Source organism: Neomonachus schauinslandi, chromosome 9 (genome assembly GCF_002201575.2).
Source record: "Neomonachus schauinslandi chromosome 9, ASM220157v2, whole genome shotgun sequence".
NCBI lineage: Eukaryota > Metazoa > Chordata > Mammalia > Carnivora > Phocidae > Neomonachus > Neomonachus schauinslandi.
Genome location: NC_058411.1, coordinates 143032309 through 143058469, shown reverse-complemented (window position 1 = coordinate 143058469; position 26161 = coordinate 143032309). Strand labels below are relative to the sequence as shown.

The 26161-nt window shown below is 56.8% G+C and overlaps 1 protein-coding gene across 1 annotated transcript in view; it reads right to left on the bottom strand.

Moving 5' to 3' along the window:
* RASGRF1 (Ras protein specific guanine nucleotide releasing factor 1) overlaps window positions 1–26161 on the bottom strand; it is a 101872-nt gene that overhangs the window by 74948 nt on the left and 763 nt on the right. The window contains exon 2 of the mRNA XM_044918143.1: window positions 2871–2977. Within this exon, the coding sequence (XP_044774078.1) occupies window positions 2871–2977 (107 nt within the window). The remainder of the gene's footprint in view (window positions 1–2870; window positions 2978–26161) is intronic.

Here is a 26161-nt window from a genome sequence, read left to right as displayed (position 1 = left end):
GATGGGGAGATGATCTCGGTGGGCCTGACCCAATCACTTGAAGCATCTAAGATGGAGTTTTCTCTGCTGGGTCATGGAAGGGGGAGGTCAGAGATTTGGGGCTGCAGAACTAATCATTAAAATTCGAGGTTTCATGCGCATAGAATGGAAAGCGCAGGCCTTAAGTGCATGGTCTGACAGGTTTTGATCCCTGCATACCTCACCTGGGACAAAGAACCTTCCATCACCCCAGCAAGTTCTCTCACACCTCTCCCAGCCAGCCCCACCCCACAAGTGACTCCTGCTCAGATTCCTTCGCCACAGGCGAGCTTGGCCTATCTTACAATTTCACGTCCCTGGAATCAGACCGCCTGCCCTCTTTTGTGTCTGGTCCTTCTTCCTCGGCACATTGACTTTGACGTTGATCCGTTGTGTTCCGCTTGTCTGTGGCGGGTTGCTTTCCATCGCTGAGCGGTATTCTGTCATGTGGACCTACCGGGCTTGTCTGCACGTCTGTCTGCGGATGGACACCTCGGCTAGTTCTAGTCTGGGGACTATTGTGCATAAAGCTGCTAAAGGACACGTGTATACAAGGCTTGTTGTGGATGTTTTTTGTTTCTCTCAGATAAACACCAAAAGGTTGGAATTGCTGGTCACAGAGCAGGCCTAGCAAGTTTTAAATTGCTAATTTGTAAGCAACTATCTAACAGTTTTCTGAAGTGGCTGAGCCATTTTCCGCTCCTGCCTGCTTGTGTGCGTTGTGGGGCCCCACCCCGGCCCACCTTCTGCTGCTGTGTCTACGCACCCTTCGCCGGGCTGGATTCCATATGTAGTAGAGTCTCACTGCCTCTAAGACATTTTTGTATCAGTGGATTTTCTAAATCAGCATAGTCCTGGTTCTCAGAATGTACAACCAATTAGAACTCTGTATCGCTTCAACACGTAGAAAGCCCCTCCACATAAACAGGTTCATTTGGTTCTCAAAACAACCCTGCTCTTGGTTAGTGCAGGGAGACTGAGGTCCGCCTGCTGTCCCCGAGTCTGGGTTCTTCCCATGTGAATCCATCCCCCACGACACCGACAATTTCCGCTCAAGACTGTAGCCCTGACTGTGTTACTGCCCTGGTGTAAAACCTTCGATACCTCCCACTGCTCACAGAGTAAAGGCCAAACACCCCAGCTGGGTGTTCAAGACCCGTTATGACCTGGTTACACTCCACCTTACAAAGCCCACACTTGGTCTCTTCATTATTCCTGGAAGCCTCTCTCCTACATCAGCCTTGGGGTGGGGCTAGGGGCCGAAGTGCTCATAGTTAAACCCCTTAAATATGCCCCTGGTCCTCTGGCTTAGATCAAATGTCACCCTATTTCCAGCTTCGCTCATCTCCCCGCAGATGGAAGTAATGTCTCTTCCTCGTGGTGCCTTGTACTTACCAGGGCCTTCGTGTACCAGAGCTAGCCGTGAGCATGTCTAATGTCTTCCTGACTGGACGGAACATCCCTGGGGAACACCTGCAACCATCCGACTGCCCAGCACCACACTCAGAGCCTGACTTTACAAGTTCACGTGTGAGAACCTGGTCTCCATGGCTGGACTAGACACTCCTTGAGGACAGGAATGGGCATGGCCTGACCGCAAGGTCACAGTCAGTGTTATGGCCATAATAAAGGGTTTCTGGTCAGCTGGCTTGTTCCAGGGCTCAAGGAAGGGCCCTGGTATCCAGCCACCCACCCATTCATCCACCTACCCACCCATTCACCCATCCATCCATCCACCTACCGATCCATTCACCTATCCATCTATCTACCCTCACACCCGTTCATCCATCCATCGTCCATCCATCCATCCCCATCCATTTATCCATCCATCCATCCACTCACCCACACACCATCCATGCATCACTCATTACCTGTCTATCCATCCACCATCACACATATTTTAAACACATCCATTTATCATTCATCTACCCTCTATTAATCCACCATTGTCTTCCACTCAACATCCAACCTTGCATCCATTCTCTATCCATTCATTCATTTTTGAATTCTTCCAGTCCACATTTGCTGACCACTTGCTTATGCCTCTCTAAGCCCTGGGGATGCAAAGAATCAGACTTGGTCTGTGCACTCAGGACCCTACACTCTATAGGAAAATAGACACAGAAGCACACTGCTCTCCGCTGACCCAGAAAGATCACCTGCTGAGAGGGGTGACTCTGGGGGTCCCTGCCCTCAGACAGGACCTGGTTCTGCCAGGGGATCGTCAGCTGTGGAGCCACACCCCAGCCCATAGGCCTGTCACTTCCCTACAACCCAAGAGACTCAATCCAGTGCGGCGCCTCATTTTCTCTGCAACATAGAGCCCTTTGCTCTTCTCTCCATCTGGCCCCTCCAGCGAGGGGCACACATTGCTGGGAATGAGGAGGGGTTCTGGAATCCCTGAGCTCAGAGAAGTTTAGAGGATTTCCCTCTATAGAACAGGAAACAGGCCCAGAGGAAAGACAGGAGCTGTTCATGGTCATGCAGCAGATTAGTGGCTGCATCCGGATTGGAGCCCGGGCTTAGACTTTGGTAGCCATAAAACCCTTGACCCCAACGGAATTGGGCTCAGCTTCCTACTGGGAAGGAAAGAGCCAGTGCATTAAAGCAGGTGGGAGGCTGCTTCTCAGTCTCCTGCTCCTGGTGGCACCGAGGGAGGCACAGACCCAGAGCTCCAGGGCTCCCAGGGGACCCCTGCCAAGAGCCCTCCTTACAGCTCTCCTTCTCCCCTCCCTTCCCCCCTCCCCCCCCCCCCCCCCCCCCCCCCCCCCCCCCGGGGCCTGGGTTTGCGCCGGGGCGGGGCCCTTGGGTTCAGCCTCTTCTGCAGTGACTGAGGGGTGGGCGGGACATACCTGGCGTGAGCGATGGCTGCCACCCACTCGTCACAATCCTTGGCATCCTCTGTCCTCAGCTCCAGGGCTTTCTGGTTCTCGTGGCTGAAGTTGACTGTGAAATAATGCTGCACCAAGAAGAAGACATCTCTGATTACCAGGGTATCTGCGGCTCTCAGTCTGGCTGGTTTGCGAAGCGCTCGCGGCCGCGTCAGCCAGGCGCAGATTCGTTATTTGTGATCACGGGAATGCTATTCCAGTTAGCATTTTCAAACTCCTGATTAAGGCAGGCTTTGTACGATGGAACAGAGCCTATGCTTAGGATGTTGTAGGAAGGCAGCAAAACCCACAGAGCCCGATTTGTCAACAAATTGCAAAAAAGCCAGTTTTAAACCACCAGGTGTGCTGGGAGGAAGGCAGAGGAAAAACACCGCGGGAGGATCCCCTTTGGGAATCGGGCACCAACTGAGTACTGCTTGCCTGTAATTCACTCCACAGAAATGTACCAAGCGCTCTTCTGGTCCTGGGGTGAAAGCAATGAACAGACAGACAGGGACCCGAGGAGCACCCAGCGGAAGCACCCCTGTTGGTGCAGGTGACCTGGAGCCGGCTCAAGCACGGGGCCTGACCCCTAGGCTCCTGGGAAGGAGAGCAGCCAACAATAGACACACGTGTTATACTGTCCAGGTTAATGCCCCTCAGCTCCTAGAACAATGCCTGTAGCCCAGTGAGCACACCTGTTAGCTAAGGTCACAGCTGCGAGGGAGACGAGAACAAGGGCTGTGGGGGCAGAGAACACTGCCCTCGGGTCAGCCCAGGGAGCGCAGGGCGGCTGCCCAGCGGGTGGAGCATGGGCCCAGGTTTGATGTACGTTGGACAAGAAGCGTGGGGACAGCACAGACGTCTGGAGCCCCCGGTGTGTTCGGGGTGGGAGGGGCCGGACGGCCGGAATAGGGATGCCAGAGACAAGGCAGGCAGGTGGGCAGGGTCTGGGTGGCCGTGCCCAGCGGGGGGACGGGCTGGGAGGACAGAGCCAGGAGGACACCACTCAGGTTTCTGGCTTGAGTGACGAGGGGGCGGGGGTGCCCTAGAGAGGGGCGTGGCATTGGCGGGACAAGGGGCAGGTTTTAGGGGGTCGGGGTGGGGAGGGGAGGGATATGCAGACTGTGTGCCTGTAGGCTGGGTCTCTCCAGGCTGCTGAGGGGGTTGGGGGTGCCAGCCTCAGGACGCAGAGGGAGGCGGGCAGGGAGCGTGGGCCAGCCAAGTGCTGGGGGCCCAACCTGTGGCGCCTCTGGGTCTCACGCTGGTGGAGGTGGGAGAGAGGCAGGCGGCGGGGTGCAGAGACGGGCCCGCAGGCCCGCCGGGTCCGAGACGCATCCGGGCCACGGAGTGGCACTGGGTCAGAGAGGTGCTGTCCCCGTCCCTCCCCCCGCGCGCCGGGAGCAGGGAGCAGCCGGAGGTGCAGCGTGTAAACTATTTTTAGCCTCTGCTGACATTTACTGTATTTCTGTTAATTGTCAGTCTCGGTGGCAGCCAGGGGGTGTGCGTGCGTGCGTGTGTGTGTGCGTGTGGTTGGAGAGTCAGTGTCTCTCACTTGTTTCCTAGGAAACAGATAACTGGGGCTGTGGAATGAAATGTCAGCTGCAGCCTCAAATAACTGAATTCGGAAGGCTCAGGTGGGCACGCCCCCCGCCCCCCCGAAGCAGCAGGTGAAGAAGAGCTGGGTAGGTGGCCCTGCGGCACGTTCCCCGCCTCTCGAGAGATGATGAACACCCTGCGCTCGTCTCCCGTGATCTCACTGATTCCCGCCTTTAGCAGGTGGAGGAGGTGTTAATCTGTTTTGCATACAGAGGTTGCGCCACTTGCCCGGGACTCCACAGCTGGAAAGCAGACCTTCCCCGGGCACCTCCCGTCCCCTCGGGCCAGGGCTTGGCACTGGGATGGGAAGATGAGAACGCCTAATGAGCCTACAGACAGGTGGGACCCTGGGTCCTAACTCGGAAGGAGGGGACTCTCAGCTGCGCACAGACAGGTGCAGTGGGTCCCCTTGGGTCCCCAGGGCGGATGTCCTGGAGCTGGGTGGGCCCACTGAGTGGTCTTCTTCCCTGCCAAGCTGCCGGGGGCGGGGAGGTGCCCCAGAGCTGCTGGTCCCAGAGGGGCCAGGCGGGTGGAGGTCCCCGAGCCTGGCCCTTCAGAGCTGTGGGGAGGAGGGGCTTGGCTAAGTCCCCTCACCCCGAACAGAACAGAAGCTTCTTCGCAGTCAGCTCAGCTCAGTGGAGAAGCACGCGGCTGTTCTGTTTACCCCCATGTGCACTGTAATCCTGCCTCAGCAGGAAATGTAACCACAGGGAGCCGGCTTAGAAGCCTCCAGGTCTGAACCCCACCAGCAGAGAGACCTCTGGCTTTCAAGCCGTGAGGACGCTCAGCTCTCAGCTCGCTGCCCCTCAGGGCACGATCGGCTCCCAGAGGCTCCCTCCCCAGCCCCTCCCAGTGGCCTCCGTAGGCCGAGGCTAGCCCACCCATCCCTCTCCCCGGCCTCCATCCTATCCCTGTCACCCCTGCTCCAGGCCAAGCCCGTGGCTGTGGCCAGGCTCCTCACAAGTGTCCTGCATCTCTTGTCCTTGGCGACAGCACCCAGACCCCCGCAATGGACGGGCTAGAAGTCCAGGAGTAGAGGCTGCTGGTGGGGTGCGTGTGGGGGCCTGGGGGGCTGGCACAACCCGGAAACCTCACTGCACCTCCTGACGAGCAGGCTGAGCATGCTGGAGTGAGCTCTGCGGAATGCCAGGGCGTCCTCAGGGCAGAGGACAAGGGGGCTGCTGTGCGGGCCGCTCGGGAGCCTCAGCTGGAGGAGACACTGGAGGTCCCAGGCCCGGGTTCCTCGTGCACTTGGCCTCGCCGGGAGCACTCCCACCCTAGGAGTCACGCGCATTACCCCCTTTCACAGGGACGCGGAGGCAAGACGCCGTGCTGTGCCCAAGGTCCCCTCCAGGAAACAGGGCGGCTGAGCCAGGACAGGGCGGCTCAAGGCCGAGCGGCGCTTCTGCGGCCCCAGGCGGCCCGGGCTGCCGTGTATGTGCCTCAGAGGCCGCGGGGGCAGCGGGCTCCCTTTGTTCTTGTACACCTTCCCCCGAGCCCTGGTGTCCACAAGCCCGTGCCCGAGTGACTAACAGACAGTGCTCAGGAAGGGAGAGTAAACTTCCACCCAGCCCTTCTGAGCCACTGCAAATCCTGACTACGGGCAGCCGTGTGAACAGGCTTTGCTCCACGTGGGGACTGGGGGTGAGGGAAGGGAGACACAGAGACGGAGAGAGAGACAGAGAAAGAGATGCAGAGATGCAGACAGAGATGCAGAGAGAGATTCAGAGACGGAGACAGAGAGATGCAGACAGAGATGCAGACAGAGACAGAGAAGGGGGGGGCAGAGACACAAAAACAGAGAAAGGAAGTAAAATCCACTGGGAAAGAACAAAGTCCCCACATGCAGAGAGAAAGGCTGAATTCCAGGCTCTGGGAAGACGCTAAGAAAAAGGCAATTTGGAGAACTGAGAAAGACTGAAGGAAAATGTCAGGCTCTCAGACCCGTGCGCAGAGGGACCCAGTAAACCACCGGCAGGGCGGGAACGGGAAGGCAGCCGGTCCCCTGCAGGTGCGGCCCAGTATCCTGTGGGGGTGCAGCCACCTGCGAGGTGGGGGACCACCCTCTCACGGAGGGGTTGCGGTTGGAGGTGTGAGGTGGCCCCCGCAGGGGCCGTGCCCGGGCTCCCCAGTCACCCAGGGTTCTTTTCAGTGACGGGCCAGGGCACACCCAGAGTTAAGAGGGCCAAGTGGCCTCCTGGTCAGAGAAAGGGCACTGGACGTAGAGTCTGACCACAGTGCGGCTCGGGGCAGGTGGGCCCCTTCCTCTGGCACGCTCGGGCCCTCCTCTGTGAAGTGGGTAGTTGGGCGGACACACCGGGCTCGGTCTTCCTGAGTTCCATGCCCTTTCTCTCTGTACCTGCACCATCTCTGTGTATATCCACATCTCCCTCCACCTCCCTGTCTACACACGTCTCCATCCACCTACCCACCTACCCACCTGTCCACTGGGAGGGAGAGACACAGCCTGGGTGAGACCGTGTGCTCTGCATCTTTCCCCAGGGCTCTGGTTAGGCCTGGGACGGTTCCCCGTCTTTCCCCACAGCCTTCAGGAGGCTCTGGGTGTGGCTCTGGCCTGGCCCCTGTCTCTGTCAGGCTCAGGTGTGCTGCTCTGGTATGGCCTGAGGGCCCAGGTGTGGCACCGTGTCCTGGGGTCAGCCAGGGGAGACCTAGAGCTTCAGGTCGGGGGAAGGTGCTTGTTTGGATCCCAGCCTGGTGGGGGCTGGGGGTGTCTGGTGGGCCCCAATCCTCCTGTTGCTGGAGGATTGCCTTCTCCCTGAGGCCTCTCCTCCCACAGAGCCTCACAGGTCTGACGGACCCACGGGCCTCCGACCACTCAAGGCCAGGCCGGGGTTAGCTTCCTTCCTCGGGGGACTCCATAGCCCCACACAGAGTCTGGTACTGAGTAAGTGCCAAGTGGAGATACACGAATGCTCCATCAGCTCCGGGCCTCTGACGATGTCTCCATCAGGCACCCTGGGGTCTGTGGTCCTCATCCCCTTACTCCTATGGAAACTCAACATAATCCCGCCAATAACCACCTGAGCACTTGCTGCTTGCCAGCCACATGGCCTCTCAGGGGCACAGGCCCAAGCGGGGAAGGCAAGACCCCGAGGTTATAGCCTTTGCTGGGGCGGCGGGGGGGCCCTGTGACTGCTGTATTTATCAGCATCCAGGTAAGCTCACCCCAAATAAGCAGAGCCTTGGGCTGGGCCCTGTGGGTGATACAATGGTCTCCATGCCAACCTATTTCCCACATTTATCCTACTTCCCCGGCAGCATGGAGGGATGGGGCAAACTTCTCCGGGGGAAGTCGCAAGATTAGGAGAGAAGGAGGTTTTCGTGACTGTGTGAGAACGGCCAAGGTTATGAACGTCCAGGGTGTTAAAAGTGAGGGGAGGCCGTGGCCCCTGCCCCACCACACCCAGTGGGTAGGCTTGGCTTGTTCTGCCCTGGCGCTCTCCCCCCACGGCCCCACCAGAGATGGTGGCTGTGCATGGTCCACACGAGGGACGTCCCTCGGACATCTGGCTCTGGTGGGCCAGGGGGCTTGCGGTTCTGGGCCCCACAGGACTGAAACAATCAGAGAGACAGTTCCTGGCAGGCTACCTCCCCAGGGTGCTGCCCAGACAGCAGACTGGAAGCCACCCCCAGGTTTCCTGGGGTCACCTCTTTAGGATGGAGAGAGAGCTGTTTCACCTAATACATGGAAACCAACACAGCCAAGCAAAATAAGGAAGCAGAGGATTATGCTCCCAATGAAAGAACAAGATGAAACTCCAAGAAAAAACCTTCATGAAACTGAGACAGGTAATTTACCTGATAAAGAGTTCAAAGTCACGGTCACAGTCACAGAGCAGCTCACTGATTTCAGAAGAAGAACAGATGGACACAGAGAGAACTTCAACAGACAGAAAACATGAGAAAGTACCAAACAGAAGTCACAGAGTGACGAATACAAAACTGAACTGAGAAATACACAAAGGACTTCAACAGCAGAGCAGACGAAGCGGAAGAAAGGACTGGCCAACTGGAAGACAGGGTAGGGGAGCCCACTCTTAAATAGAGCAGCAAAAAGAAAAAAGAATTTGAAAAAGCAAAGACAGCTCAAGGGGCCTATGGAACAACACCAAGGGGAACAACGTTTGCATAATAAGGGTCCCAAAAGAAGAAAACTTCTGTCCCCCAGAAAGGGAGAAAAAACTTATTAAAAAAATGGTGGTCAAGAATGTGCCTGATCTGGGGAAGGAAACACACACCCAGGCCCGGGAAGCCTAGAGAGCCCCAAATAACATGAACCCAAGGAGACCCACACTGTGACACATTATAAGTGAAACGTCAAAAGTGAAAGATAAGGAGGAGCTTCAAACCATCAAGAGAAAATAACTCCTTATGTACAAGGGATCCCCGTAAGACTATCAGAGAGTTTTCAGCAGAAACTAGGCAGGCCACAGAGAGTGGCAGGATATTTTCAGAGTGCTGGAGGGAAAAACTTCCAACCAAGAATACTCCACCTGGGCAGGTCATTGTCAGAATCGAGGGGGAGCGAAAGTTTTCCAGATAAGCAGGAACTAAAGGAGTTCACCACCACCGAGCAGGCTTATGAGAGATACTAAAGGGATTTGTTTAAGCTGAAAAGAAAGGCATTAATTGGGAACAAGAACACATATGACAGCATAAAGCTCACTGGTGAAGGTAAACATATAGTAAACGCAGGGGATTAATCACCTATAAAGCTAGCAGGAACGTTAAAGGTAAAAGCAGTAAAAATAACTATGACTACAACAGTTAGTTAAGGGATACACACACACAAAAAGATGTAAAATGTGACATCAGAAGCATAAAATGTGGGGGGAGGGAGTAAAAATGTAAAGTTTCAGAATGTGTTCAAACTTAACTTGCTATCAACTTCACAGAGATTGGCACACACAGTCGTACACACCCAGGCACACCTTGTTCTCCTGTGCTTTGCCTTACTGGACTTCACAGCTATTCCATTTTTTCAAAGTAAAGGTTTGTGACAACCCCACATCAACCATTTTTTCCAACAGCATTTGCTCACCCTGTGTCTCTGTGTCACCTTTTGGTAATTCTTGCAATATTTCAAACTTTTTCACTATCGCTATACTTGGTATGGTGATCTGTGATCAGCAATTATGACTTGCTGAAAGTTCAGATGATGGTTAGCATTTTTTAGCAATAAAGTATTTTTAGTTTTAGGTACGTACATTGCTTTTTTTATACATCATGCTATTGCACACTTAATAGACTACACTACAGTTCAAACATAACTTTAATATGCATTGGGAAACCAAAAAATTTATTTGACTTGCTTTATTGCGATATTCACTTTATTACAGGGATCTGGGACCAAACCCCCAACATCTCTGGGTGTGTCTGTAGGCTGATATGTGTAAGCCACATGGTAACCACGAGGCAAAAACCTATAGTAGATATACAAAAGTTAGTGAGATAGAAACCTAAACATAACACTAAAGAAAGGCATCAAACCACAAGGGAAGAGAGCAAGAGAAGAAGAAACAGAGAGGAAATATGAAACATCTGGAAAATAATGAACAAAATGGCAATAAGTACACACCTATCTATCTATAAGTACTTTAAGCATAAATGGAATAAATCCCCCAATCAGAAGACACAGAGTCGCTGAATGGATTCAAACAAAAAAACAAGACCCAGCCGTATGCTGCCTACAAGATGTCAGGACACTGGGATGTGAGAACACACAGACTGAAAGTGAAGGATGGAAAAAGACGTTTCATGCAAATGGAAACCCAAATAAAGCTGGGACAGCTGCACTTACATCCGACAAAAGAGTCTTCAAAATAAAGTCTGCAATAACAGACACAGATGGGCATTACCGATCATAAAAGGGTTAATCCAGCAAGAAGATACAACGTTTGTAAATATTTATGTACCCAACATAAGTGCACCTAAACATATAAAGCAAATACTAAAGACCTAAAAAGAGAAATCTACAGCAACTCAGGGGACATTAACACCTCAGCAACATCAGTGGACAAATCATCCAGACAGAAAATCAATAAGGAAACAGTGGCTTTGAATAACACATTAGACCAAATGGACTTGACAGCTCTACACAGAACATTCCACCACAAACCACCAGAAAACACATTCTTGTCAAGTGCACATGGAACATTCTCCAGGAAAGAACATATGTTAGGCCACCAAACAAGTCTCAGTGAATTTAAGAAGACTGAAATCATACTGAGCATCTTTCCAGACCATGATGGAATGCAACTGGGAATCAACTGCAAAAAAAAAAAAAAAAAACTGGAAAAAGATCACAAATATGTAGAGATTAAATACTACTGAACAACCAATGGATCAATGAGGAAATCAAAGAAGAAAAAAAAACAACCTTGAAATGAATGAAAACGAAAATACAACATATCAAAATCTATAGGATGCAGCAAAAGCAGTTCCAGGAGGGAATCATAGTGAGACAAGAAACAAGACAAATCTCAAGTAAACAATGAAACTTTACACCTAAAGAAACTAGAAAAAGGAACAAAGCCCCACATCAGTAGAAGGAAGGAAATAATAAAGATCAGAGCAGAAATAAATGAAATTGAGACTAAAAAGACAACATAAAAAAATCAATGAAAATGGTTCTTTGAAAAGATAAATAAAATTGATAAACCATTAACTAGACTAAGAAAAAAGAGAGAAGGCTCAAATAAATAAAATCAGGAAGAAAAGTTACGACTGATACCAAAGAAATACAAGGGATCATAAAAGACTACTATGAACAATTATACACCAAAAAAAAAAAAAAAAAAAGGGATCATAAGAGACTACTATGAACAATTATACACCAACAAAAAGGGATCATAAGAGACTACTATGAATAATTACACACCAAGAAACTTAGAAAAACTGGATAAATTCCTAGAAACATACAGTCTTCCAAGACTGAATCATGAAAAAATAGAAAATCTGAATGGGCCAGTTATAGAAAGAAGATTGAATCAGTAATCGAAAACCTCCCAACACACCAATGTCCAGGACCAGGCAGCTTCACTGGTGAATGCTACCAAACATTCCAAGAAGATTTAATACCTATCCTCAAACTCTTACCAAAAAATCGAAGAGGTATGAACGTTTCCAAACTCATTTTCCCAGGCCAGCATTACCCTGATGCCAAAAACAAACAAGGACACCACACACAGAAAGAGAAAATTATAGGCCAATATCCCTGATGAACCTACATACAAAAATCCTCAACAAAATATTAGCGAACTGAATCAACACATTAAAAGGATCATATATCATGATCGGGTGGGATTTATTCCAGGGATGCAAGGATGGTTAAACACCCACAAATCAATCAATGGGACACACCACATTAACAAAACGAAGGATAAAAATCATACGATCATCTCAATAGCTGCAGCAAAGCACCTGACAAAATTCAACAACCATTTATGATAAAACTCTTAACAAAGGAGGGTTAGAGGAAACATACCTCCACATAATAAAGGCCATAGACGAAAGACCCACAGCCAACATCATACATAATGGTGAAAAACAGAGCCTTCCCCTAAGGTCAGGAACAAGACAAGGACGTCCACTCCCACCACCTTTATTCAACACAATACTAAAAGTCCTCGCCATGGCAACCTGACAAGAAAAAGGAATAAAAGGCATCCAAATCAGTAAGAAGTAAAACCTTTACCAGTTGCAAATGAAATGCTACTATATATAGAAAGCCCAAAAGACTCCGCCAAGAAACCACTAGAACGGACACAGGAATTCAGTTAAGTTGCAGGATACAAAATCAATGATTTTGAACATACGATGCACCCAGTTCAGCTCAGCAAGCACTCTCTGCACACCTACTATGTGCTCGGTTCCCTGCTCGGTTCCTGCAGTTGGAGGGGTTTCCCTGGGCCTGGCCTTTCCAGGTGGAAGCTGCCCGCTTGGACCTGGACAACACGATGTCCTGCACAAAGCAGGTCTTCATCAGATCGGGGCCAGTCCAGTCAACCTGCCAGCCTCCAAGGCCTCCTAACGAGGGCACCCCCCGCCACGCGCAGCAGGTCTGGAGTCGAGGCTTCCTGTGGGCCAGATGCAGCGCAGACCCAGCGACAGGATGGCTCTCATGCTGGGGCTGCGTGGCTGCCGGGGGCACCCAGCCCCACGAGAGATATGGGACGATCAGTTCTACTCTAAGATGTAGAACGGAAACAATGCCATCCCCAATAATGAAAAAGCAGAACGAGAAATCAAGGACTCAATCCCATTTACAACGGCATCAAAAAGATTAAAATACCTAGGAATAAACAACTCAAGAGGTGAAAAACTATAAAACACTATAAAACTCAAGAAATTGAAGAGGAAACAAAGAAATGGAAAAATTCCACGGTCATGGATAGGAAGATTTAATATGGTTAAAATGACCGTACTACCCAAAGCAATCTATAGATTCAAAGCAATTCCTCTCAAAAATCTCAATGGCATTTTTAACAGAAAGGAAAACAATCCTAAAATTTGCATGGAACCACAAAAGATCACAAATAGCCAAAACAATCTTGAGAAAGAAGAACAAAGCTGGAGGTATCCACCTCCCTGGTTTCAAACTATACTACAAAGAAAGCTATAGTAATCAAAACCTTATGATATCAGCATAAAACTGAGCCTAATTCAAAACAGAAGTGCCTTCCCAGCTGGTGGGTGCTCTGTGGGCTTGCAGCGAAAATGGGATTACTGTCCGCGCTCTGATCCATTTCAGAAGTTCGGGGCAACGTCAGAGTTACTGAGGGTCAGAACTGCCCATGTGGTGGGTGACTGGTGGAGCACATCAAGGATCAGGGTGGACCCTCCCCAAGGGATGCTCAGGACTCTCCTCCCATCCTCTGCTGATTGCTCCCCCAGGCCGGGCTGTGGACACACATACACACAACGCACACACATGCACTGTATGCACACGGGAGGGATGCAGGCAGAGGGGCGCTGGTCCGCAGATGCTTGAGGCAGGGGCTCTGCTCAGTGATGGCCCCGGGGCCCCATGCCCGCCTGGTTCCTCTGAGGCAGGGAGCAGGGCTGTCTCCGGCTGGCGTGTTCCAGGGGGAACCACCTCCTCGTCCTTGGGGCCGGGAAGACATCACCTCCCCTTCTCTCTGCGGTTCTGCGCTCCTGGTCTGCCCCTTTCTCTGCCTGTACCTGCTGGCCCATCTGTGCACCTCTCTGCCGCTTCCTCCCTGGGTCTGGCCCTGCCTCTCTGGTCTCCACCCCTCCCCAGGCCCCTCTCCCACGCCGCTCGGCTTCCTTCTGCAGGGTGGCTGAGTCCACTGGCTGGGGTCACGGCACAGGTTCCAGGGGCGGCCCCACAGGTCTCCCCTTCTTGGTCTGCTCCTCCGGCTCAGGCTGGTGACATCCGGGTCAGGAGCTCCCCATCTCTGTCCTCCTGCCCCAGAAGTCTGGACACATGTGCTCTGCACCTGACGTGCACTGTCCCCTCCCTCAGCTCCCGTCTGGCCGGTTCGGGCATGTGCGGGACAGGATTTCCGGATCCTGGAGCAGGATGATGGTCTGCGATTAGGGCTCGGGCTGAGGGAGGGAGGAGGGGCCCCTGGCTTGCTTTGGTTCCAGGTCCCAGGCTCCAGGGCGTTGGTGGGCCCAGCCCAGCTCACTGGAGCCCTCTGACAGCCACCGACCACCAGAATGTCCCATCCCCAGCAGCTGCCTAGGAACCGCCCGTGGCTGGCGGTCTAGACGGGAGCTGGAGTGTTTCTGGGGTTCTGGACATACTCTCAGTCTCAGTCTTTTCTAGGGAGGAACAGTGACTCTGGGTACCACCAGAGTTCTCGGGATGGTCCCACAGCCTCAGGTGGAGCTGGATCAGAGCTCGGACAGACCCCAGGTCCCCTGGAAGCTGAGCCACCCCGGGGCCTCCCCAGAGTGACCAGGCTGGGCAGAGGCGAGCGACGGGCCCCAGCAGAGCTGCAGACTGGACAGCGGATGTCCTGGGGTCATGTGACGACAGCAGGACCACATCTCGGGCGTGCCCGGAACGATGCCCGACCAAGCAGGGCTCGCTCGAAGCTTCTCGGGGTCCGCAGGACCGGAACAACGCGTGGGCCTCAGCATGGCCACAGGATGCGGCCTGAGTCGCACCTGCCACGAGGACATGACCACGTGGTCACGCGGGATGGCTCCCTCGGCACAACAGCAACTCTGTTCCGGAGCCCGCCGTGGGGACTCCCCAGAACTCTCCGGGGCGACACCGAGCCACACCCGCCGCCCCCCGGGGTCCTGGGTGGGATGGGGACTCACACCACAGGATACATCAAGGATGCAGGATAAACTCAGAAACAAATCTGGGGCCTCCTCTGGGAGTCCGTTTCCGTCCGGAGTCCTGACAGGCCTCCTGAGAGCTGCCGGAATGACCCAGGAGTGCAGCACCTGCAGGACGCACCGTGGACCCCACCCGACTGCGCTGCAGGGGCAAGGCTCGCTGAACGACCCCTGGAGCCTCCCCGGAGCCGAGCCAAGGGCCCGGAACTCACCCCGGGGCCTCCGCGGATATCCAGCACAGACCAGCGCGTCCCTCCATCCGAAGTCAGGCCTCCCTCAGGAGTCCCACGACGGACCCGGGAGCACGCTCGGCGTCCGGGCCAGGCCTCCCACAGATCCGGCTTTCTCCCAGGGCTTGGCAGGTCCCGCTGGCTGCTGCATCCCTCGCCCCGTGGGTCTCCCCCACGGCTGTACCCTGCATCCTGATGTGATTAGTCTGGGTACAGCCCGCGCGTCTCCCGGGGACTCTGAGGGGCAGTCGAGGCCGATAACCGCTCACGGGTCTAGACCTTCACCTGGACCTTAGCAGGTTACGGGGGACGGGTCCAGAACCGAGACCTGTGAGTGCCAAGCCCACAGGCAGGACTGCACACCACACTTGGGCTTGTGCCAAGACCAGAAGCACGCGGGGGTCCTTCCTTACCTTGGCTGGAGGAGTATTCTAGAGACACATCTGTGGTCTCACCGGGGCCGACAGCCTGGGTTCCAGCTCAAGCCTGCCCCCAAGATGCCCTCCCCCGCTCCTGGCTGACCTGGCCGCTAACCGGCTCCGGCCGCCTGATGGCCATCGGGGGCTGGATCGATGTCCCCTCCTGCCCACGCACCTCAGTTTCCAAAGTCCTCAGCACCTGGATCACAACCTTCCAGCATTGAGGGCAGCTCGACAGACTCGAGCCTCTGGAATTTGGGGAGGTGGCTCGAAGCCCCCCGCCTGCTTAGCCTGCCCTCTTGCCTACTGCCTTTCTCACCTGACCGGCAGGGGTGCGGCACCCCCGCAGACACCCCACACTGGGGGACCGGCCGTCCCACTCTGCCCACGACCCAGGGCTTCTGCAGGCACAGACTTCCAGTGCTAAGACCAAGAGAGTCCCGAGCAAGCCGGGAAGGCGGGTCACGCCACCCACGAAAGGCTGGGGCTGGGGCTGCTCACAGAGCTCAGGGACACTGGGCAGCCTGCTGTCTCTCACTGGGCCATGGCAGTGACCCTAACGCCCACCTTGAGCAAGACCCACACAAGTGTATCCATCATGGAAAATAACATTCCTCCCGCTTTCACTCTCTGAATGATTTCTCATTCATGACTCCAACCCGTGTGTCTCCGGCCCCCACGTAACCGGACACTGGTCCCCTCATGGCTCAGCGACAAACACGGAGGGCCTCCAGGAAGACCGGGCGCCCCTCTAGCCAGAGCTTAGCTTACCGCTTTCCCCCTCCCTCTGCCCCGCCAGGCACGCAGCCACGCTTTCGCACGGCCCTTTCCTCCCCCCAGCAAAGCCACGATCAGCCTGCGCTGTGATGACTTTTTAATGGTCTTTCCCAGGAGCGCGGAGGCTGGGCTGCAGGAGCTCGGGCCCCTCCTCAGACCCGTGAGAGCAGAACGCAGGGGTGGAGGGACAGGGCAGGGGCATGGGTTTTGGACCCCGGAATTTTTAAGAGCCCCCCAGTGGGTTCTGATGCTCATCTAGTGCTGGGGCCCCCTGAGGGGAGCGGCGCGCACAGCAGAAGCACTTCTCCTGGAGACCAGCCCCGGAGCAGTGGGGGCATGCGCCCCCGGGGTCACTCCCCGGGTCCCCAGGTGTTTGGAGCAGTGACATGGACAGGCGGGACTGATGAGCTGTGTGTGATGAAGGCCAAGAGCAAGAAAAAAGACAGAGAAGGAAGCAGAAGAGTCCTAGAGAGAGGCGGAGATGGGGGACCATCTAACCTGGGGGCCCGGCAGAGAGGGGGTTCCTGGTCCAAGCCGTGGAGGCCGGGGCCACGTTCTCCGCATCATTCCTTCATTACCACTGCCACTATTCCAAGGGAGTCCTCCCTTTGGCTTAAGCTGCTCTGAATGAGCTCCCTCCTTTCCACTGAATGATTTCTGACCAAGAAATACCCCTGGAGCTTGGCACTGTGCCCTGGCCCAGGCACGGAGCAGCCTTCATCTGCTGGATGGGCGACTGGACACATTCGTCACCACGGTACAGGAGCCTGGCTTATTAAGTGATGACAGGAAAGCCACGAAGCTGGTGACACTGACTTTGCTTCTCAGGCTTGGGCAGTGGGGCTGGCTGGAAGTGGGGGGGCCCTGGCTTCTCATGATCGATGTCTGGGACTCTTCAGGGAGACCCGGAGGCCTGCTCGCTCTCATCGTCAAGGCTCTGTGCATTCCTGCAATGAAGGAATTTTCCTGGGACCTTCTCTGCCACGGAATCCTTTTGTTTTCAGTCTCTGGAAGATCGATCCGCATTCCATAAAACCAGCGTTCTGGGGAGTCCACCTTGGGACCCTTGGTTTGGAGTCACCTGACCTCGGTTCAAATTCATTACTTATTATTTAGCCTCGGGGTCTTCAAGACATCTCTCCTGTGGATCTGTTCTCTCTTCCACAAAGTGGGGAGGGTATCGCCCGCCTCACAGGGTTTTTTAAAACAGATAATGTGAGAGCTCATGGCTCATAAAAGTGCTCAATAATGGATTTTGAACAAATTGAATCCTTTGCAAGTCCAAGTGATGGGACTAATCAACCCACTGGTGGCAAATTACCGGGAAACACACACGCATGTGCATTCACACACATGTGCAAAGGGCGGCCCCCAAATCCCCCAGAAGCTGTGACTATGACCTTATTTGAAAATAGGGGTTTGGCAGATGTACTCGAGTTAAGATGAGCTGTGCTGGGTTAGGAAAGAGAGGCCCTGATGAAAAGAGGGACAACGGGGAGCAGACACACAGGGACAAAGCCAAGAGAAGAGGTGGGCAGAGGTCACGGGCCGCCAGGGACCGCCAGAAACCATCAGAAGCTGGAAGAGGCCAGGAGAAGTCCTTCCCCAGGACTTCAGACTCCTAGCCTCCACAACTGGGAGAGAGCCCACCACTGCTGCTTCAAAGTAAAAAATGCACACCCTGCCCCCAAAACCCAGGTGCACGAGCGCACTCATAAGGCCTGGGGGCTCGTGACCCGAGGGGTCGTGGCTGCGCTAAGGTCGGGGGTTACTATGCACCAGCAATGGCCGCATCCGGGGACGGCTCCAGCTCCCATCCCCCTCTCATTCCCCATATTCGACTGGCCGGCCAGCGTCCTGCCCTGGACGTCGGAATCCGTGCGCCCCCAGCCCTGTGCCATGCCCTGCTTCAAGGCTTCATGTCCTCCCACCTGGACCACTAAGCCGCCCCCTCCAGCCCATCCTGGTCTCCCCCGCTCCGATTCATCCTGCTCGGCCAGAACCAGACCCACCGTGTGGGCCTCTGCTCCCTGCCTCCTCTAGCTGAGCGGCAGAGGTACCCTTCTTGGTCTTCTCTGGAGCCCTCGGCCCCCAGCCCCCAGCGGGTCCTCCCTTCTGGTCCTCCTTCGGGGCCCTGGGCCTCGGCCAGCCCTCTCTGCCCGAGGCTGCCTGGTGTCCCAGTCCAGAGGGGACCGTGCTGGAGAACCTGCTGGGGCTTCAGCTGAGCGTGTATGCGTGTGTGCATGTGTGTGTGTCTGCATGTGCATGTATGTGCGGGCACGCACGCGTGTCTGTGTGTGCATGCGTGTGCGCATGCGCATGTATGTGTCTGCACGCACGTGTGTCTCTGTGTGCATGCGTGTGCACGCACGCGTGTCTGTGTGCATGTGCGTGCATGAACATGTGTGTCTCTGCATGCGTGTGTATGTGCACGTACATGTGTGCTCATGTGTGCGTGGACACAGCTTGGCCTGCATTCCACCTCTCACCACCCTCCCCCAACTAAGGGCCGTCATCCAAGCTCCCCCTCAGGTCCTCCTAGACACGCAGGTCCCCTTTACACCTCCCACAGTCAGGCTCCCCAGGGAAGCCACCCTGCCCCTCGGTCCCTGCAGGGAGAGGTCCCATCCCACCTGTCTCATCCTCTGACCTCTCTCAATGCCCCCGCAGCACGGGGCATGCTCCTCACACACCGACACTCCTCCAGCCCTGGTGTCTGGTGCAGAATGGCGCTTCACGAGGAGGGCCAGCTCTGCGGAAGTACCGGCGTCCACCGGCCCCCGGGTTGCTCCCGCACCAATCCTAGGCCTGGCCCAGCTGCGCACTCCTAAGGCCCCACCTCGTCGGATACAGCCCCACACGGGGTCTGGACCCCACTTCACGGTCCTCCCCTGCTCTGAGGGGCCTCATTCCACCCAGGCTCTGCCTCTGGGTTCTCAAGCTGGAATCTTCCCAGGGCCTGGTTCCTGCACCGGGCTCTGCTTTGTTCCCAAGCCGAGTGCCTGTCGCAGGCCCCTGTCCAGCTGTCGCCTCCTGGGGGGCCTGAGCCATGGGTCACTGTGGCCCGCCACCCCGCCAGGACCGAGGCCTGCTGCTGGGGACACCTTACCACTCGCTCATCTATACTCGCTGCCTGCCCCCCTGGAACGGGGGTGAGTGGCTGCAGGGCCAGGCCCTCCTCTGGGACTCAGCCGTGACCCAGGCAGTGCTCAGCCCGGGGCCCATGGCCCATGTCAGGGCAGCCTCCACGCCTCTGCCGCTGAAGGGTCTCTGTTTCAAGTAGCTACTCCAGCCCACGGAGCCACGGCCACAGAGGTCGTCGCGCGTGGCTGTTCCCGCACGAACGTCTCTCGATCCGGCCCCACCGCTCAGGATGTTCACTGAATGCGGGAACGAGCGCCAGTCTGGCCCGGGGTGCCCTTCAGCTTCCGTCACGAACCTGGTGAGCAGCTTGGCTTCGGGGCCCCTGCAGTCCCCATATCCTGTCCTGCGTGTCCCTTCTCGGTGGAGCTCGGACCTTGGGCTTTCCTCGGCAGCCGCGCTGACCGCCCTGTGCTCTCACAGTCTGTTTCCCCGCCGGGCTCTCTCCTCGCTGGGATTCTCCTCCTCGTCACTTTGGGGGAAACCCGGTGGCCCACGTGCTCGTGCCGACGCCTGGCCAGGGATGACAGAGTCACGGAGCGCAAGGAAGCGGGGAGGCCTGGCTCGGACCTGCCCCTCCCGGAGTGAGCGCACGCAGCTCCGCATGGGTTCTGCCTCTGCAGTTACGACCACCGCGCCGGAGCCTGGCCTCCGTCCCCCGCTGCTCTGTGTGTGTGGTCAGCTGGGCATCGCGGACAGGGCTGCCTTCTGGAGACCCAGATCTCGCTGCGGACACAGCGGATGCAGGGAGACAGTGGGGGCCCCCGGGCTCTGCAGTCGGGCACGGGAGGGCCGGTGCTCGCCTGCTGCCTCTGGACGGAAGCCATGCGACTTGCCCTGTCCACTGAACCGTGGCCAGAGTGAGTCCCTTCTGGGGGGAGCTTCAGAGCCCGCGGGGAGCTCCGCTACACTCCGTCCCCTGGGCTGGGGTGACTGTGGAGGCAGGTGTCAGGACGAATCTCCATCAGCCCGGCTCCCCAGGGGTCACCATGCCCACCGCACAGGATGTCAATCCGAACAAGAAACGCACGCTCACTGTGTTAATGCAGATCCTGGCTGTTACTGCAGCTCAGCGCAGCCAGTCCTGACGAGTGCACCTCGAGGATGCCACAGCTCCAAGTCCAGGTGAGAGGTGCCGCCGCCGGGACTGCGGTTGCAGGGGGAGAGGGACGCAAGTGGGTGGGCCGGAGAGATTTAGGAGGCGGAACGGACAGGCCTGGCTGCTGGTGTGGCCGCTGGGGCCTCCAGGGGCATGCTTGCTTGGACGGAAGAGTTACCACCCCGTTCTCAGGTCCAGGATCAGAGCCTGGTGTTGACTAGCTTCAAACCTGCCAGAGACCCCCGCGACCCGGGCCACTGCTCCACTGAGCAGGAGTCTGGTCACAAAGGTGAAAGCTGGAGCCATGACAGCCTCCGTTTATTGACGATACCCACTGTGCGGGGCTAGGGCTTCGCAACACTCAGAGCAGGGATGAGGGGGAGGCTCTGTTATGCTGTCCACCTCCCAGATGGGCCAACTGAGGCTCAGGGAGCTTACGACCTTCCCAAGCTAAGAGGGGGGGCAGGGTCCAAAGCCCGTCTGCGTGGCCTGAAACCCTCGCTGCTAGAGGCGGGTAACTCACTCCGCAGTGAGTGGGCTTCGCATCTGAAGGGATTTGAGCTCCTCTCTGGGAGGGGGTGGGCAGTGGGGGGGTCCAAGGGCACGATAGGTGCCCTCAGGGAGGCGTCTGGGCGTTGGCAGCGCTCCGGGCCCCCTCAGGTCCAAGTGTCACCAACGCTCCTGCGTTGGTGAGTCCTGTTCTTGGCTGCGTGCGCACGGGCGCCGGCTCCAGGCTCCCACGGATTCTGGGGAAACCAGACGGTGGGGTGCGGATGCCTGTCTTGGTAGGTTTTCCCTCGACGCTCATGGGATCGGAGTTGCAAGGCTCCCACCCAAGCAGAAACAAAAGCTCCTTCACACAAGTCACCGGAGGGACAGTGACAGATTTTCAGTTGCTGTTACTTCTCTGTTTTTCTTGGCGGGGGACGGTAAACGCGAACCGCCCCCCGCGGTTGGTGGAGGAGGGGCTCGGGCTCTGGAGTCACCTGCCCGCTTTGCTGCTCACAGGCTCTGTAACTTTGAACAAGTTACCTGACGGCTCTGAGCCTCACTGTTGTCTCGAAAACGGGTGAGCAGTGACAAGCTCCCAGGGCTGCTGGGAGGACTGAGGGAAGTGCTCACATAGTGGGTGCCCGGCACATAGTAGGTGCTCAGCACATAGTAGGTGCTCAGCAAACTGCATTTTTTTGTTCTTCAGTATTCATTGGTCTAGTGACATCAGGTTCCATCCTGTCCAGCCGGGTGTGGGTCCTGCCGGTGATACCTGAGTGTCTCTGTTGTGAAGACCCCATTCCTTCACCCAGTCAGGGCTCTACAGCTCTCATCGACTGTGGGCTACAACCACCCCATCAGTCTCCACCTCACCTGGCCCCCTTTCTCCTGCGCCTGGAAATTCGTGGTCATCACAGACTGACCACAGTGTGGATGAAGGAAACGCCCGGGCTCCGAGGGAGGGAGGCTGAGGCTAGGACTCGGGGCTGGGGAGGAACGGTCACTGACATGCATGGGGTGGGAGGTCCTTCCAGGTGGAGGGAGCAGTGCTAAGGCCCTGAGGTAGGAAAGAAGAGGCCTGTGTAGGGCGAGAAGCAGCAGGATGGGGAAGGTGGGGCAGGGCTCGTGGAAGGGAAGACGCTGGGTCCCGTGGGTCCTCCGGGACAGGTCGCATTTTTCCCTGAAGGCAATGGGAGCCACAGGTGTTTTCAGAGGCTTGGCGCAGTGATCGGATGTGTGCCCGCCCGGGGAAGGTCCCTCTGGCGGGGGCTGTGCAGGGGGGGACTGGGGTGCGGGAGGTGGGACACTGTGAGGTGTTCTGCAAGCCATGCGGGGCGCCTTGAGCTGGGGAGCCCAGGCGGGGGCGGGGAGGGAGAATTCCCAGCACCTGGCCACAGCTACTGGGGCGCACCTGCGGAGGGCTCCACGCCCAAACCCTGGGAGCTCTCCCAAGACATACGCTTTCTTTTTCTCCGTAGCCACAGGACCTAGCAGGGGTCTGGCCCTAGGGCCCGACGTTTACTGCACAAATAAAGGCAGTGAGAGCTCAGTGTGGCCTTGCATCTGCCAGTCTGGAGCCACCCTCACGGCACCGTCACCAAGCAGACGGGCGGTGACCTGGAATTTCCTTGTCCCACTTAAGGTATAATTATTGAGCCTCTTCAACCTCATTTCAGCTCTAGAAACGTTTGGGGGACGGAATGGTTAATCCCGGGGCCTCAGAGCTGCAGGGGCTGAGTCTAGAAGGCGGGACCTCTCCAGGGGGCACAAGCATCCACAGTCCAGGGCCCTGAGCTCCCAGTCTGAGGGGTGTTGCTTTAGCACAACCTTATCCCCCTACGTTCAGGTTTGCATTTTTCTGATTGGCCGAGGGGTGGAATGTGCTAGAGCAACGGGAGGGCGTGCTTTGTGATGAAGACAGGGTAGCTGCAGAGGGAGAGAGCCAGAGAAGGAGTCTCATTCTAGCCACCGCCTGGCGGGGCGGCACCCGAGACGGTCTCCTGCTCTGTAAGCGGGGCACACGCAGAGCCTTCGGGCCCTGCTGACCTGAACGCACCAGGCCAGCCAGGAAGATGTCCTGTGAACGAGGACCAGGAGTGGGCCTCCTCTGATCTCCAGGGAACGGCCCCCACTGGGGGGACAATCGGCAACACGGGCCCCCCGCTTCTGGGGCCTCTGCCCACGTCAGTGCTGAGGTTTCATGGAAGGGATTCCGTCCCCAGTGAACCAGGGAGAGCCTGGGGTCCACAACTTGACCCCTTCTGGGGGGCTGGGGTGAGGAGGGTGCCGGGGCTGGTCCGGTCAGGTTCTCCGCTGAGAAGCTGCGGCTGCAGGCCTTAGTTTAGGGGGCTCAGAACGAGGGTGGGAGAAGTCCGTGCGGGGCACTCCATGCCAAAGCAGGGCCAGGCATACGCAGGGTCCCCCTGTAGGGAAGCTGAGCCCAAACCCTAAGTCCGAGGCACCTGGGCCTTCCGTGTGTGGGCTGCAGGGCTGGGAGGGGAGGAAGGCAGCTCGGAGTGAGCAGCCCCTGGGTGCCCTGTAGCGTCCACAGCGCATGGGGGTGGGGCTGGGCCGGTCTGCCTTCACGAGGTGTAGGATCCCAGCTCGGGGCTCCAGGAGGGGGCCTGCACCAGGCGCCGTCAGACCCATACAGAAGCCCGCAGATGGGAGGGCATCAGGGTGCACGTGAGGACGTGCCTGGGGTTCAGGGTCTGGGGCTGGTGCCCTGTCAGCCCTCAGCACGTCAAGTGTGCAGTAAACATACGATGCACCCAGTTCAGCTCAACAAGCACTCTCTGCACACCTACTATGTGCTCGGTTCCCTGCCCGGTTCCTGCAGTTGGAGGGGTTTCCCTGGGCCTGGCCTTTCCAGGTGGAAGCTGCCCGCTTGGACCTGGACAACACGACGTCCTGCGCAAAGCAGGTCTTCACCAGATCGGGGCCAGTCCAGTCAACCTGCCAGCCTCCAAGGCCTCCTAACGAGGGCACCCCCCGCCACGCGCAGCAGGTCTGGAGTCGAGGCTTCCTGTGGGCCAGATGCAGCGCAGACCCAGCGACAGGATGGCTCTCATGCTGGGGCTGCGTGGCTGCCGGGGGCACCCAGCCCCACGAGAGATATGGGACGATCAGTTCTACTCTAAGATGTAGAATGGAAACATCACAAATTCTCGTAGACACGCAAAGGCCGAGGAAGCAGGATGTACCTTTCCACGTTAGCCAAACCCTTGCTCTGGAGTCGAATGGAAGGAACGTCTATGTCAGTCATGAGGCAAAGCGGATGCCTTTAATGAAATCGGCACCTGAGCTGGGCAGCATCTGACCATCACCCGCTCCTCTCACCCCTATCCTGTTCTCCTGCTCTCGTGAACTCATCTGGGCATCCCGAACTGGCGGTGTTCTGGGGAGACAGCTGTGAGCACGTGTGCATGGCATCACTTGGGTCTGCACTCCTGGCCCTTCCAAAATCTAGCGCGGTTTGATACCTGAGCCAAGACTGATCTGAAATTAATGTAGGATCTCCTTTTCAGGAATTCTTAGACACTGGATGAACTCTGGGTCTGGCTCTGCCGCTGACTTACTCTGCTGATGGGCAACATCCTTCCCCTCTCTGGTCTTCCGTCTGTCTGTCTGTGAAATGGGAGGGACGGGCTGTAGGGTCTCCCCGAGGTTCCTTTCAGCTGTAACATTTTCTGTTTGGCCTCTAGCCCCTGCCCAGGTGGGGACTTCAGATCAGCTACGGCTTCTCTAGATCCAGCTCAAATGTGTTCTGAGCACACTTTCATATACATTATCTAACTGTGCTCTGGAAATCTCAGGAAGGTGGGCGTTAGCATCCCCATTCTGCAGATTACAACACAGAGGCTCAGAGAAGTTGAGGGTGTTCACTGAGCTCACAGAGAGAGCCAGGAGGTTACATTACTGAGATTCAGTCTCAGGCCTGGCTCTGGCTTCCGAGGGGCTGAGGACAGACACTGTGAGTCCCACGGCAACTCAGCTTCCTCCATCCCTGTCTCCCTGCCTTCCCCTGGCGCTCAGCTCTGGGCTCTGGAGTTGCGGACTGAGGGATGGAGGTGGGCTCCAGCGGGGGCTGGGGCTGGGGGCCACTGCAGGGTAAAGGTGGACTTGGGCTGGCAAGGGTTGGCAAGGTTCTGGAAGGCTGGTGAGGGCAGGTTATCAAGGCTGAGAGCAGTGTTTCTGGCCCAGCCGGGGTCTGGCTCTCTCAGGCCGGTCCTCGAGGCCCCACTGAGCCAGAGGACCTGCGGCTCTTTGCTCTGCTTTGCTGGCTGGGGGCCTCTCCCTGCCCTGTGTCCTGCCGTCCCCAGAGACCCACCCCCAAGTATTCCAGTCCCCAGAACTCATCCCCCAACCTTCACCAGACAAGGGTGGGGAAGGCAGAGCTACTGCTGGGCTGGGCTCAGACCCGTCTTGACAAGGAGGTGGCCAACGTCAAGCAAGGCCTCCTGTCCAGCCAAGTCCAACACCGCCAGTCTGCACGCAGCAGTGGCTGAGACCTCAGCTGTCTTTCCGGAAACCCGAAGCCTTGGTCGCCGGGTATGACACCGGGCAAGTGAAATCTCTCTGTGGGCCTCAGCGTCCTCCTCCAGGCAATAACCAGCTGGTTGTCCCCTCCTCCGCCACGGATCTCAGGTCCCTTCCAGCCATGACATTTTAGGGTCCACTATCTTTGACCTTCCTTTCCCAGAGGCATGGAGACTGACCAGATGCCTTCGGAGAGCGCACCAATCTTAAACATCGCTCTCCCTCTCAGTCGCTCCTCCCTCCCTCCACGCCAGAGGCGCACCCCCACCCCGCCCTGGCCCCCGGCCCTGAGCCCCGCAGCTCCAGAAACGCGAGGGCAGCGCACGCAGTTGGCCGCCGCGACTGCGGCGGTGGCGGAGGCGCAGGGGGAGGGGGAGGAGAGCAGCGCCCGCCTGTCCCGCGGCCTCCGCAGCAGCCCCGGCCCTGGCCTCCGCGCGCCAGAGGGGTCCCTGGAACGCCTCGGTCTGGGGCCCGGGCCTCGGGCCCGCTGGGAGACCATCACCGCTCCAGGGCACCCAGCCGACCCCTGCGGCCTCGCATCCCCCAGCTTGGCAGAGCGAGCAGCCTCTCCTTCACTCCCGGCGGCGGCGAGTGTGGGACCGGTGGCCGGCGCTCGGACGCCTCTGTGGCGCCCTGCCC